Genomic DNA, 14,053 nt, shown 5'->3' with positions numbered 1-14,053 from the left:
GCAGCTTGTTTCTTTCTTCCTGCAATCTTTTGTCTTCTTGTAGCTGGCTTTGGCAGCTACAGCCTAACCCATCTTCTTAGGCTTCTTCTAGCAGGAGCTTGTCATCCTGAAAAGGATACAGAATTTGCCAAGATGTTCAGGGAATGTGGGCAGCTTTTGCTGTTGGAACAGCCGTGTCCTCCCACTTATGTCACTGGGATGCTGTGTGGACTCTGTGGGTAATATGTGGGATTTGTAATTCTATGGGAGACTCCTTGATGGAGACTGAAGCTCATTCATAAGATATGGATGATAGTCATACTTGCAAAAGTACTGATAACTAATAAAGTGAAGTCATTCCACTTTCCCTTAGTACAGCAAGCAGAAAAGGTGTCTGTTTCAAGTCATCACAGATCTTGGCTCTAGCAGGAGCATGTTTCTTAGGGTGCAGTATTCAGAAACTGGTGGCACAATGTAAATAATTATTTAGCTGCCTCTGTGTGAGTATCTGGGCTCAGGATGATTTATTGCATGGATATCTATTGCGTCTGGAGAAGCTAGAGCTCTGTCTTCAATATGGCATCATTTCTTGAGTGTGCAGTCATGTCTGAGTGTAAATGTATTTTTCTCCTGATCTGATTTAACATGGTGCAGGACAGCACCTTTCTCCACACCCATCTGCAGCTAGCTGTGCTGTGCTGACCCTTGGTGTGCTGTCATCACAGCGAATGGGGAAGGGCACTATTTCAAAATTAGGAGGGCAGTGGAGAAGATATGTCATCTGCCTGCAGCTAACATCTCATTCAGAGAATAATTTTATCCAAGGTTAATGGAAGATCAGACGCTGTATCAGTCAGCGGAAGTAAGACCACGGTGATCTGTTAAACATGGAGAAGCGTAACTCCATTCCTGGACTTTCATGATTTGCAGAAATGCACTTGCAGAATTTTGATGGGGTTTGACAGGTAGTGTTTGACTATTTATTAACACAAATATCCTCTGTGCTGCTCTAAGTATCTATTGTTCTGTTTGTGGGAGGAAATGAAAGGTTTGGGTGGAGAGAAACGAGTGAGAGAAATTTTCTAGTATTTGTAAAGCAGTGATGTATCTAGCAGTGGCTGAATAAACAGTAAAGGGAATGCCCCCTGCACTGGGGTGGGTGAGCCCTGGCCAGCAGCCAGATGCCCCCCAGCCACTCACTCCCCCTGCCTCAGTAAAGCCTTTGATACTGGAGGTGAGGGCACCACCTTTGAGAGAGGGACCTGGTTTTTAAATACTTGAAGAGTCCTTAATCTAACTGCAGGATTCTTACAAGGGGCTGATTATAATGGGGTGTTCAGTGGTATCTGTGCTCTAAGGGAAGTCCTGAGGAGTTACTTGATAATGTTGTGATATAATGCAGGATAATGCCCCATTATCAAGGACTTGTAAACTTTGCTTGAGAATTGTTGCAAATTACTTAAACCTTTCCTTAGGGTTTTTTGAAATAATATGCTACTCTTTTCATATTCTGTGAGAAGGCAGAACAACGCATTTGTATTTGTACTGGGTAGTTGTTGGGAAGGGGAGTAAAAGACTGGGAGATGTGTTTGATTAAATAGTCAACAGATTCCTTTGCTGCAGAGCTACTTGGGAGCGAGGGTATGTTCATTCACTCTTTCTCTCACATTTTTCTTTATTACGGTGCAGTTCAGCTGAGACTGACTTCCTCTTTGGCTGTCCATAAACTGTGAAACAGAAGGATGCAGAAGACTATCCCTTGCCTTTTTGTACATGAGTGATAAGAGCACAAGATCATTAATACAAGTTTGCTGCAAAGATGAGTTCAGAGGAGAAGAGTATATCTCCAGCTCACAAAACATCCACTCCATCACATAGAAGTGCCTCCTCCTCATCATCGTCTCAGAGAGACAGGAGGCAGGTAAGGAAATGCTCTAGTTGTTTGTACCATCTGGTGGGATGATACTTTTATTCCTGTCATGTGGCTGTTAGTTCTTGCTAGCTCTGGATTTGCTTGCTTACAGCATTGGATGATATCACTACAGCCAAAAAAACTGTTGAGTTTTTGAATTTACTTCTTCCATTTTCTAAAGTGGTTTAAAAAAGATTTAAAAACAACATGGGCACTATGTACAGCACTGGAACAGGAAGTATAGTCACATGGACAAGTAGGAAACATGCTCTGAAGTCTTTTGGGAAGTGATTTTTTTGGCAGCATAAACCTACTGTTACATAAATTCGTTTTGTGTCATCTATGAATATCTCTTTTTGTAAATCTAACAACAGAAATGCATTATAACTTTAGAAGGTGGTAATTCAGTTTAAATATCATCTTGTTCATCCTTTATGTAAACACCTAACATTTTAAATATTATTTGTTTTACTACAAATTAACCCTGATTGTACTACCTCATAGAGTACTAGTCTGGTTGTGGTAGACTTCCATTAAGAGACTCTTGTTTATGTGGATGTAACACATCTTTTTGCAGGATCTGTTTGAGATTAAGACTGTATTAATTAAATGGGGGTTTTTGAGGGCTGGCTGTACAGTCTGGCCACAATATCAGTGGGAGCACTTCAGAAAGTATCAGAGCTATCCACTAGATTTCATATATGTTCTTACATGTATATTTTACAAATGAAAAGGTTGATACCGAAAAATTGGTTAGAACAGAAGCATATTTTGAAACTTGATCCATGGAAAAGAGGCAAATAATTAAAAAAAATTAAAATAATTTGATGTACTATGCATTTACTTGAACGGCTTAGGACTATTTTCTCAGCTAGTTGTTTGGCAGCTCTGATGCTATTTTCTCAGCTGCTGCTGAGGAAGTTTCTTCCCTTACCTCTTTTGAAAATTTTGAAACCTAAGAATTTTTAATGCAAACTGTAAAATTTACAGCTTTGAGTGTAAACAATCTCACCACAAGGTACATTTAAAATGTTAAATCAGGAGAAGAATTCTGATGTATGGTTAATAACAGGCGGGAAATGTGTGTGTAATTTTTAAAATAATTTCCATTGCTTAAGTAAATCCAAAAAGTGTTTTCTCACAGGTGATAATATTTTCCCTTTCGTAGTGTACAGGATTTTGGATAGCTTTATTCTATTAATTAAGTCTTGGTTAGGATATAACCTCTTAATTTTTCATTAGTTCCATCCGGAGCAAGAATTTTGACGTCATTTTTTTAAAGCATCAGTGTATTTTATCTCCTACATTTAAACCCAAAGAAGGCAAATGCAAGAGTCTCAGGAGCTGCTGGTCTCAGCTAAGAGCATATTATCTGAGTTTTCTTTGTAATTAGGTAATTTGACATAACCATGCAACTAGGAATTAAAAACCAAATTTACCTCTTGGGAATACATATTACCATAAATCTAATGGCTACCATATCTGTTACCGTAGCAACGGTACAAAGCAAGGTATACCTGTCATCATAATGAAATGGATGGTTAACTTTAGGTCCATATTTGATCATGGAAACGTGAAGCATGATTTTAAAATAATGCTATAAAGGTTGATGGTGTGATGCATCCAGAGGATCCCATAAAGTGTGATGATGCTTAACGATGTACTTAGGCATGTAAATGTGGACTGGAAGGGCTACTCCGAGGCGTTTGCTTTTTTGCCTTAGTGCTTTCAGTGTTAAAGGTGGGAGAATGAATGGCTGAGCAATTTCTTCTGCAGAAAGAACTGCAGCGTGCAACACGGCATGAAGTGCAGTGGTGCTACATCCAGGGAAAGGAGCATGCACATTTCCTCTCTGCATGGAGACACATTAAAACATCCATTTCATCCTACCATCCACTGTAACAACTGCATTTTTAATTTATTTCTTTGCTTGTGGTATTATTTGTATGTCTTGGTTTCCATAGGCTTTTGCCCAAACACAATGATAGCTAGGGGTTATGGGATTTTGGTTCAGGGGCTGTTGGATTTTACTTTGAAAAGTCTTTAAAATTGTGTCTTGCTGCCTCCTTGGACTCTTCAGAGCAGCTAGTAGAAAAGCACCCTTCCTAAATTGGTAATATAGATGAATATGGAAATTGATATGACTGGATGAAGTGCCAATGTAGCTTTTATTGTCATATGTCAGGATAACACTGGCTATTTCTGGATGGTTAATGACTGAAGCATTCTCATAATATAATTCTTGTCAAAGTCATACCAGCAATTATGGAACAGTTTCCCAATAAATTATGGTGCAGGAGGCTGAATGAGTGTGAACATGACTATGAGAAATCATTTCAGGGAGAGTGGAAAATGTCGTGCTGTATATAATGCTGGTATTTTACTGTAGCTTTTTTATTTGTACAATATACATCACCTAAGAGAATTAGCAGACAAAAGCTTTGACATTGTCAATTTTCAGGCTCCATGACTGAGTAATAGATAAATGAATAGACTAATGAAGCCAGCAATAGCTAAGAAAGTGATTTCAGATTTTTGTCATTCATTTTCATTAAAACCGTGTTTAATTTGGATGGTTAGACAGTAGAAGGCCCAGAAACAGCCTGCTCTGTTTAGCCCCTGAGTTGAATAGAGTGGGAAGGCAGTTGTGGTACCCTTGATAAGGAATACTTCAGAAGGGAGCAGCAGATTTTCCTAGTGTGGAACTGTTTCAGAGCACAAAACCTGTCACTTCCACTGTCAAGAAGAGTCTTTGTACAAAAGGTAGCATAAAAAGTGCAATTCTGATAGCCTTTTTTGTGGGCCATGCTGACAAGGGAGGTTCCTGTTTTTCATCCCTTATGAAACTCTGAAAAGGCTAGCTATATACTGCTGCACAGCAAAATGGAGGAAAACTAACAACTCTTAGAAGTACAGCTGCATATGATAAAATCATATGTTGTATATTCAATTTTATGGGTGTAAGTTCTTTATATTCATAAAAAATTCATAAAAAATATTTTGTATTTTATTTATTGACTAAGTATGCAACTCATAAGGCAGACTGTAATACATTATATATTCTCTGCAGTGTGTGGGTAGGAATATTGTGCTGAGAAGAAAGAAGCAAATACATCATAGGGTTAATAATGTGCAGTTTGGCAAATTGGAGCCTGACCTCAGGCTGCTAAACTGAGGGAGTGATACAGAAGGAGAGTAATCATATTGAAACTGTGAACAAAGGGGAGATTTTGACTTTTCTGACCACCACCTAAAAGCTAGCTAATACATGGTATGAAAATGGATGTAGCAATGTCTTCTATATTAAGTGTGAGGATTTCTCTTGTAATGTCTTAATTTTCTTTTTGGTCTTTCATGGGGGAGAGACGATTAGCTGTTCTCTTGCTCTTTTTGTGTTTTTGTTTATCAGTTTGCTTTTTCAACAAATCCTTGCTTCTTTTCCTACACAGCAATCTCAAAAGAAGGAAAGCTTTTAGTCCTATAGCATTTAGCCTTGTGTTGTCACCTTTCTACTAGGAGAGCTTTCATATTTCAAACGATTATTGTCTTTTAGCTATTTGTAAAGAGTGAGAGGTGGGGGCTTTGAAGAAAGAGGAAAAAAGATTTTCCACAGCAGCAGTCTGCTTTTCAGATTTTAGTATGGCTTGTTGTTTGTTTTGGGTTGGGTTTTTTTCCCTTCTGTACAAGCAGTATTGACTAATAGAAGGGGTGTACACAAGGTGTTCACAAAGGACTGAGTTTGGGCTGAAGATGTTTACCTGGCCATGAAATGTAGAAGCAGAGCACAATTCCAAGGCTCTGGTCTTGTCTAAAGGTCTGCACTAGAAAATGCCTATTTAGCTTTTTACAACCACTGTATTTCATCGAAGTAGTCTCCTGAAAGTGGTGTTTCCTAAGGTGGGTATCACCATTTTGTAGATGCTTTGACAGTGCTGCGCATACAAGATTGTGATGTGATATAACCAAATATATTCCATGTGGAAGAGATGTCTGAGCACATTTATGTACCTTTTTTATTCTGAAGGTGGGTAGCAGCCTACATGCTTGCTCACAGCTGTCAGACTGATGTGACATCTGGGAAAAATATTCTTATTGGTTACCTGTAAATTTCACTTGTTTCTGTCTCTCTGTGACTTAAAAAGTAAGAAAGGCAAGGATGGACAGTTGTCTGGTGGACATAGTACAGACCTCAGAACATGCAGCCTTACTCCTAGCTTTGCTTTGTAGCAAAGCATAGACTTTTAGAAGCCTTTTTACTTTGCAGTTGTTTGTGAGAATTATTTAATAATAGCTATTAACCTCTCTGAGAGTTTCAAACTCAAGAGGCTACTAAATGCCAAGTACTGTTGTTACAGTGATGTAATTCTCTTTTGCTAGCTTTCCTAATTAACTTTCTTCACATAAAACTATTGAAGCAGGATTAGAGAAGGAAGTGTTGAGTACTTCAAAAGCAACAACTCACTGGAGCAAGCAAATGTTCTGAGGGAGCTGAAGAATGAAATGCCAAAATTGTTAACAAAAACATGCAATTATTCTTTAACTTGATTAGTTGCTGCTACTCTACATTTTTTTTCCCTGTGCCTTTGACAGAGTGCGAAAACATTCCTTAGGTTTGGACGGTAGTGGGTCTTACTTCAGTGTCTGATAAAATGTCTGAAGCTATGTAACTTTTAAAGCTGTAGAATACTCAGGTGAATGTTACATTAGGTTCAATACCATAGTGCTTGTTTTAAATGAAATCATAAATCTCAGATCTGTTAGATTTTTATCACTCAAATGGATAACTTGATGAGTGAACTCAGAAGGTGGTTAAACTTACAAAGTGAACCTCTCTGGACTACAGGTTTGTCCAGGGGTGGGATAGGAACCCCTGCAAGTGATACTTGGAGGGAATGGGTACAGATTGATCCCAGGGGTAAGGCAGACCCCCAAGTACTGATGCTGATGGGTGCATTGAAAGTGTGAGACATTCTCCAGCACTGGGAATCCTTGTGGGCAGAGCTGCTGGCATACACTGGCAGCAGCACGTGCCCCGGATCCCAGTACCCCTGGATACATCAGGCTGGCTGTGTGCTAGCCTGCAGACACACAGCAGATGTCCTTCATATCGTGCCTGTATTTCTGTCTAGAATTTACCTGAGAGATAGACAGCAAACAGAAGATGTACATCCGTCCACGTGCACAGGATGGGCCTCTCCAGTCCATTTTTCGAAATACTTGGATCATGACTGCTCCTGCCCTTTGTAATATCTTCACTGGTTTAGAGACAAGATCAGAGCGCAGTCCTGGAGATTAATAGATGGAGATGCTGTCTCTTCCTAAGAAAGACTTGGCCTTAAAGCTTTGAAGAGATAAAATGGTCTGGACCAGTCAAGGAGAGACAGTGATAGCATTCATACCAGGCTGTCCCAGGGGGCTGTGTGTACATGTTCTCTGAGCTTGATAAACATTGCTATCTCAGTTATCCTACCTCTAGGAGTGCTTTACAGGTTGCATGGAGAATGCTGAAGTTCAGATGTGGGCTATGAAGAAAGATTTATTTTTTAAAAAATATGTCAGTTTGATTAGAAATGGTGCCTGTAGCTATCTTCTATTACAAAACCAGGGAAATTGCTCTCATAAAAGCTTAATTACCCGTGTAAATTTTGACAGATAATTTAAGGTGGTGTTTTCAGAACATGGTCACTTTTGCATTCCTCTTGTCTCATTTTTTCCCTTCATGCATACATGTCCTACATAAGCATGTCTCATCCTTGAGGATACAAACTCGAAGTGCAACATACACACGAATTTGGAAGAAATGCAACTCTTCTGAAGTGCCATTGAGGATTTCTGGGAAACAAATGGGGGAGAAGAAAGAGAACCATGATTGTATTTTCATTTCCTCAGTGGAGAGGAAATGCACAAAAGTGAAGAGGGAGGGTGATGGCAGGTATGATATGGAGGCTTCTGTTTTCTAGACACTCCTGTGTGATTGGGATTATCCACATTCGAAATATACAAATGTATTAGACAGAATAACTGTGTGCCTTAGTAATGCTATTTGCTGTTCCAACACCTCTCTTTTCCTGTTTTTATTAAATACTCTAGTGTGGAACTGAAAATGAAGTGATTACATAAAAATTTTTTTCCTCCCTAGTAGAATAATATTTCATGTAAAAAAAAAATCAGATTAAAAATTTTTCAACCCCCTCTTTTTCCTATCTCCTATATTTTTATACTGTGTATATTGAAGTTTAAAGGATATTGAGAAAGGCTAAGTAGGTTGCTTACAGGAAGAAGTGGAAGAGAGTCACAAGAAGAAAGGTCTCTCTTCTTCTGAACCTATGCACTTTTTTAAGGAAGGTCCAGCTTTTTCATTTATTATTTGTGTTAACATTGACTCCCTTTCATGTCTAGAATGTTTTCATTCATGAAAAAATTAACATATCAAATAATGATTTTCTTTTGTGTATGTAATTTTATTTTCCTTCCTTTTTTCTTTAACTATCTCAGCATCATTAAAATGAACTGCTAGCCTGAGACTATTTAACAAAATATCAAGCCTTTTAATTGTGATTATTCAATAGTCATAAAAAAAGCTTTGTATCATTAGCTAAAATCTGAATTCTCTCTGTCAGACACTGTAAATTTATCTGTTTGCACTGTCTTAAGGTAGGTGCAAAGGGAGAAGATTGTCATTGACACTGAGGCTGTGACTTGGTAGTTGTTCCAAACCATCGTTCTGGCAAAAGGAAGGTTGCTGTTACAATGACAGATAGCTCTTTTCTCCTTTATCCAGTTGTGCTAATGATTCCCTCCAAGAAGATCTTCATCAGAGCAAGAGCTTATTTGTCTTCAGAATTTGTTGAAAAGTACCTTGAATAGCAAAGTCTTCCTTGCTTCCAGAGCCTAAAAGCATTGATGTGAAGTACAATACAAAGCTGGAGTTCTGGAAAGGGCTGACAGAGAACTCCTGAGCTAACAAATCCTTGACATTTTTGTTATACAAGAAGGGTGTACTTTGCATATCCCAGGAAAGAAGCAGGCAGACGTACCTGGATATTATACATATGCTACAGAGCTGCATATTGTCTTGCAGTAAAAAGGTTACAAACAGACATTTCTGTACAAGCTGAGCATGTGTTACAGTAAGAAGAAAAATATTAACTGTGTTTGGTATTCACAAAGTATTTTGAAGTTCCTTTGTCAGTTAGCTGATAGCTGAGATTGCTGAAAACAGCTGTGGAGCAGTGCCAATAGAAAAGACTGAGGATAAGAATAGGACCATGACTGCTTTATAAAAATTAAAAAAATGTGCTAGAAGATAGAAGAAATGTATTGATGAGGTATGGTTGTTTTGCTTTGCCCTCACTCTTCCCTCACAGTTATATTCAAGAATCTGTCTTTCTTCCAACATTAACAGGGGGAAAGCCAGAGCTGGCTGAGAGGCAGCTGAAGATAAAAGCAAGTTTCAAGGTTATAACCTTGAAAATAATACAGCCTTTGCAAATAATATCGCAGCTTAACTCGGCATGTATCACAGCTTGTTTAGAAGGTAGTAAAAATTGTCATATGCAGTCAAGTCTGTGTCTGCCTTACTGCTTCTGCTGTGTTTCAGATAACTGGAAAATAGTGGGTTTTTTATTGAGAGAAAGTGATTAAACATTTCACTTCATACTAAATGGAATTCAAATAAGAACACAGTTTTGCTAGGTTGCAAAAAGAATTCTAGTGAATAGCAAATAATAAAAGATGCGCTAGCTAGCACTTCGGATTGAAAAAGAACAGTACGAAAAACCCAGACAGGAAAGGTCTATTTTGAATTGCTGTCATAGGACAGTGTATGCCTAGGCCCCATGGTTATGGGTGTTGAAGACTGCTAGAATGCTATGACCAACCAAAATGATCCATCAGATCGTTTTCATTAATTGTTAACCACATGTTGTGCACATTTCTGAACTACAGAGAGTCTGTGTCCAATGTAAGTGATGAAATCCTCACCAGCTTGTCTTTTTCTGGGAAATTAATAAATTATAAATTATAGAGATGTCTTTGCATTAAATATAATTAATTCCATTAAGTAAATAAGCAGTGAAGCCGAAGGGAGAGGCATGAGTGTCAGACTTGTCACTGGATTTTCCGTCTCTACTTACTCAAAATCTCTTTTCTTTCCTTGCCTTTCCTGTGAAAACAGTTGAATGTCTTTTGTTTTAATGGGAAGTCAGATTCAGTAAACAAAAGTTAGGGTCTTCAGCCTCTGGTCTGATGGAGACCAACCCTGCCAGTGGAATGGGAATCAGAGGAAAAACAAAGGAAAACCTGGGAGTTGAGATAAGAACGGTTTAATAACACAATAATGATTGTAAGGGAAAGAAAGAACAAGAAAGAGAGAAAGAAATAAAACCCAAGAAAGGCATGTGATGCCCCATACAATGGCTCACCACCTATCGGCCAAGGCCCAGCCCATCCCCCAGCAGTGATCGGCCTCTCATGTCCAACTCCCCCAGTTTACACACTATGCTTGACATTCTGTGGTATGGAATATCCCAAGGACCAACTCAGGTCACCTGCCCTGGCTATGGCCCTGCCAGGTCCTCATGCACCTCCTCACTGGCAGAGTACAAGAAACTGAAAAGTCCTTGATTTAAGGTAAGAGCTACTCAGCAACATCACTCTGCCTTCAACACTCTTCTCATACTAAATCCAAAACACACAGCACTGCAACAGCACTCAGAAGAAAATGAACTCTGTCTCAGCCAAAACCAGAACAGTGAGGTGCATGAGTCATTGAACTCCAAAGTAAGGAAAGAAATTGGCAAGATACATGGAAGGATATTGTAAAATATGTTTTCCATTCTTGCCTTCCAGAGAAGATGAGAATATGATGCAACGTCATAGTGCTATTTTATTTTCTCCATCAATTTCCTCTCCCTCATGTCTTTGAGGAAAAAAGGAAAAAAATGCAGGGTGGAACAAGCATTTGTGTTCCCCATATGTTGGCTTGCTAGGGCTATTTTGAGGCAAATGTGTGTCACATATGTATGTTGTAGATAATCATATAAATGAAGGAAGGATTGTAGTTAGGATGAAGATTTTACAATAGAATTACATAGTAATTTGAATTAAACTTGTAATTCTGTTGAATTAGTTTTCAAGAACACACAGAATTTGCTAGTGCTAGCATTTTCCTCCAAGAGAAACCAGCTATAGTGCATAGGTAATCCTGAAACCTGAGGGGAGTCTGGAATGCAGCAATGCAGACATTGATTTTGTCTGTCTGTATTTTTGGGATGAGAGGAATAAGAGTACCAGGTTGATTGATATGCCTAGTTTAATGGATTATTATTCATTTTCTGGTTTGATTATAAATAAACCCCAGAAGCTATATTGGTCTGCCTCTTTCTTCCTTCTTATCAGACTTTTTTTTTTACTGCTTCCTTTACCAACTCTGTTTTTCATGTTAAAATACAAAAAAAGCCTTGATAATAATTTCAAGATCTAAATAATTTTTATTTCTTTGATTCCAAATAACTAAATTCTTGCACTGTAAAATTAGCTGCTTTTCAAAATGTCAAGCAATTGTGTGATGTCTCGTTGTAATTTTGCAGAAAAATAACACACATCACTGGAAAACACTTTGCACCAAGTAATGTCTCTTAATATTATGCTAGAGACATGTCACAAATCTAAAGAAATGATTTTGTGTCAGTGTAATGGTGGTCATGAGAAAAGAGAATTGAAAAGCAAACATATATAGACAATGAGCCAACACTTCTGGAAGTAAGGAATGTAAAGAAGACAATTTTATTTGAAAGGTGTTCATTTTCTCATTTTCAAACAAATAGTTGAATAAGTCAGCATTCATTAAAGTGCTGCTGGCTAATAATGTATTTCTCAACTGAAGTGGAACTGTAATGACTGAAGGCTAATTAAAAAAAAAGAAAAACCTTCCTGACTTAAAATCATTTAATTGAAAATGTCACTGGAAATCTGTCAAGCTAAGGGCTGTTGGGCTACTCCTCTCTAAATATCGTACAAAATGAAATTGCAGTTATGTAACAACAAACTCTACCAGCTGCTACATATGAGACCTTCTGAACATCTGTGTTGGGCATTGCTCCATCTCAGGATGGATGGATTCCTGCCTGCCAGACAAAACTGGCAAGAAAGTTGGGAATCATCCTGATTATGCTAATCGAGAGACACTTTAATTTGGTTCTTTTGTATATTGTTAAAGTGTGATACTGTGTATAAGTAGCATTTCCTTTATTTGGTGAGAAAGCTTATCATTATCATTAGGAACTTTGTGATTCTCAGCTCAAATTAGTTTATTAAATTACTTGATATGTAACACAGACACTTGTGCTACATACATACAAATTTTTTTTGTCATCTGACTAGTAAAATACACTGGGCTAAATAAGTAGATTGGACTTCCTTTAATAAAGCAGAAGTTTTTAAAGCATAAATGACGAAGCTTTTTGCTGGTTGGCCCTTGAATAACATAATACTGCTGATTTTCCTCATTCTTCACTGTAAAATTTAATTAAAATGAACTGAAATTAAATACTAATTGTTGTTGTATGGTGACAGGGATGCTTATTAATCTCCACTGACAACAGAGACACTCCCCATATTTTCCTATTCTCATTCACAGTTGCAACTTGAAAGAGAACAATGAAGGTCTGTGTGTTGCTCTGCAGCAAGATGTGGTCTGTGTTATATACATGCATTTAAATGAATAGCTGTGTTTATTTTCATTTAGTTTGGTTATGGTCCTTATGTACTTAATAATTTGTAAAAACAATAGTATTTACACTGCTGTTTGTATGTGCTTTTATATTGTTTCTGCTGTCTCTGGTACCTGGGTAATTTCTTCAGTCAATGCAAAGAAGCTTAATTGTGAACAAAACTTAATTGGCATTTTCAGTTGAGAAAAACATATGCTTCTCAGAGGGTAATTGCAATTGCAAGTTTGTCATTGTGCTTCATGTCCTGGAAATGAAGCAGTTTTATATTATTCCAAAGAGATACTAATGACGTGTTGTGGTAGAATTCTTGCCAAATAGTAGTGTGAGATGCAGCAAAATTTCACCAGAGAATGAAATGCAGATCCACACATGAGGGTTGTGGTCATTTTCTCTTGTATCAAAAATGCTTTTTCTTTTATAAAATAGGAGCGAAACATTTCTGGAAAATGGAAAGACATGTTTAGATGTCTTTTAAGAATAGCAGTTTTTTCAAGACTAGTTGTGACATTATGTATTTCATTTTTATTACAATGCTTTGAAGATATAAAATTTTATAGTATTGTCATATGTAAAAACAGCTGCAGTGGTTTAAGATCACAGTATTCCATGAATGTTCACCAGCAAGCCCATCATCTGAGACACAGTAACTGATCTTGTTAATACCTGTAATCTATTTAAAAGCATTAGTGTGGTGACTTTATCTCAGTTGAGAAGCCAATAACAAAATGCTAAGGTGTGATAATGAATATTTTAGAGGCAGTAATATCTTATGTGAAGAAGTGAATGTAGGGCAGTGCTGACTGCACAATATGTGCACTCAGTGTCTTGTATATTAACAGAAAACATGATAGGTCTGGTTAGGAGTACTTTGAATCTGTGTAGGTAAGAACTGCATTACTTGTCTTTCCTGGGTTTTTTTTAGTTCACCATCATTTCTAGGTTAAACAGAGTAATTAATTAAATACCCAGTAATAAAGAAAGAGAAGTATATTGCCTCTGAAGGCAAACTATTTGTGCATTTAAGTCATGGATGGGTAGTGTTTTGTATGTTTTGAGCCATGATGTTGTCTTTAATTATTTTTTTAGAGTGTTCATATTTTGGAGCGAAAGGCTTCTTCAGGAAGCACAGACCCTTCTTTAAGCAAGCAGTTCCTTGAAAGCGATCATCTCTCTCTATCCAAGGTAAGCAAAAGCCTGGGATGGAATCTGTGTAGTGAGTTTCCCTCTAGAGTTACAAAGTAGTTGGACTATCACTTTAGGGACAGTGTTTTGTATGATTCCATGATATTCCAATGATACCATTGAGTATATTGTGAGTCTGCCCTGGAGCTCATTGTTCCGTAACTGAGGTGGAGGAAGAGCCAGTGATCTTTAGTAGATGTTATATTACCAAAGTTCAGGTGGTTTTTTGGATTTTTTTTTTTTTTTC

At 37.6% G+C, this 14,053-nt stretch overlaps 1 protein-coding gene across 4 annotated transcripts in view; it reads left to right on the top strand.

Moving 5' to 3' along the window:
* Nucleotides 1-1,798: 1,798 nt before the first annotated feature.
* Nucleotides 1,799-14,053, top strand: part of OSBPL6 (oxysterol binding protein like 6) — a gene marked incomplete at both ends in the record, with an annotated part of 47,116 nt that continues 34,861 nt past the window's right edge. For all 4 annotated transcript variants that reach the window (XM_082285556.1, XM_082285557.1, XM_082285555.1 and 1 more), the window contains 2 exons: nt 1,799-1,900; nt 13,711-13,806. In XM_082285556.1, coding sequence (XP_082141682.1) covers nt 1,799-1,900; nt 13,711-13,806 — 198 coding nt within the window. The remainder of the gene's footprint in view (nt 1,901-13,710; nt 13,807-14,053) is intronic.

This window comes from Coloeus monedula, assembly GCF_965178545.1.
Source record: "Coloeus monedula genome assembly, chromosome: 7".
In the NCBI taxonomy this organism is placed as follows: domain Eukaryota; kingdom Metazoa; phylum Chordata; class Aves; order Passeriformes; family Corvidae; genus Coloeus; species Coloeus monedula.
This window is presented reverse-complemented; position numbering and strand designations above follow the sequence as displayed.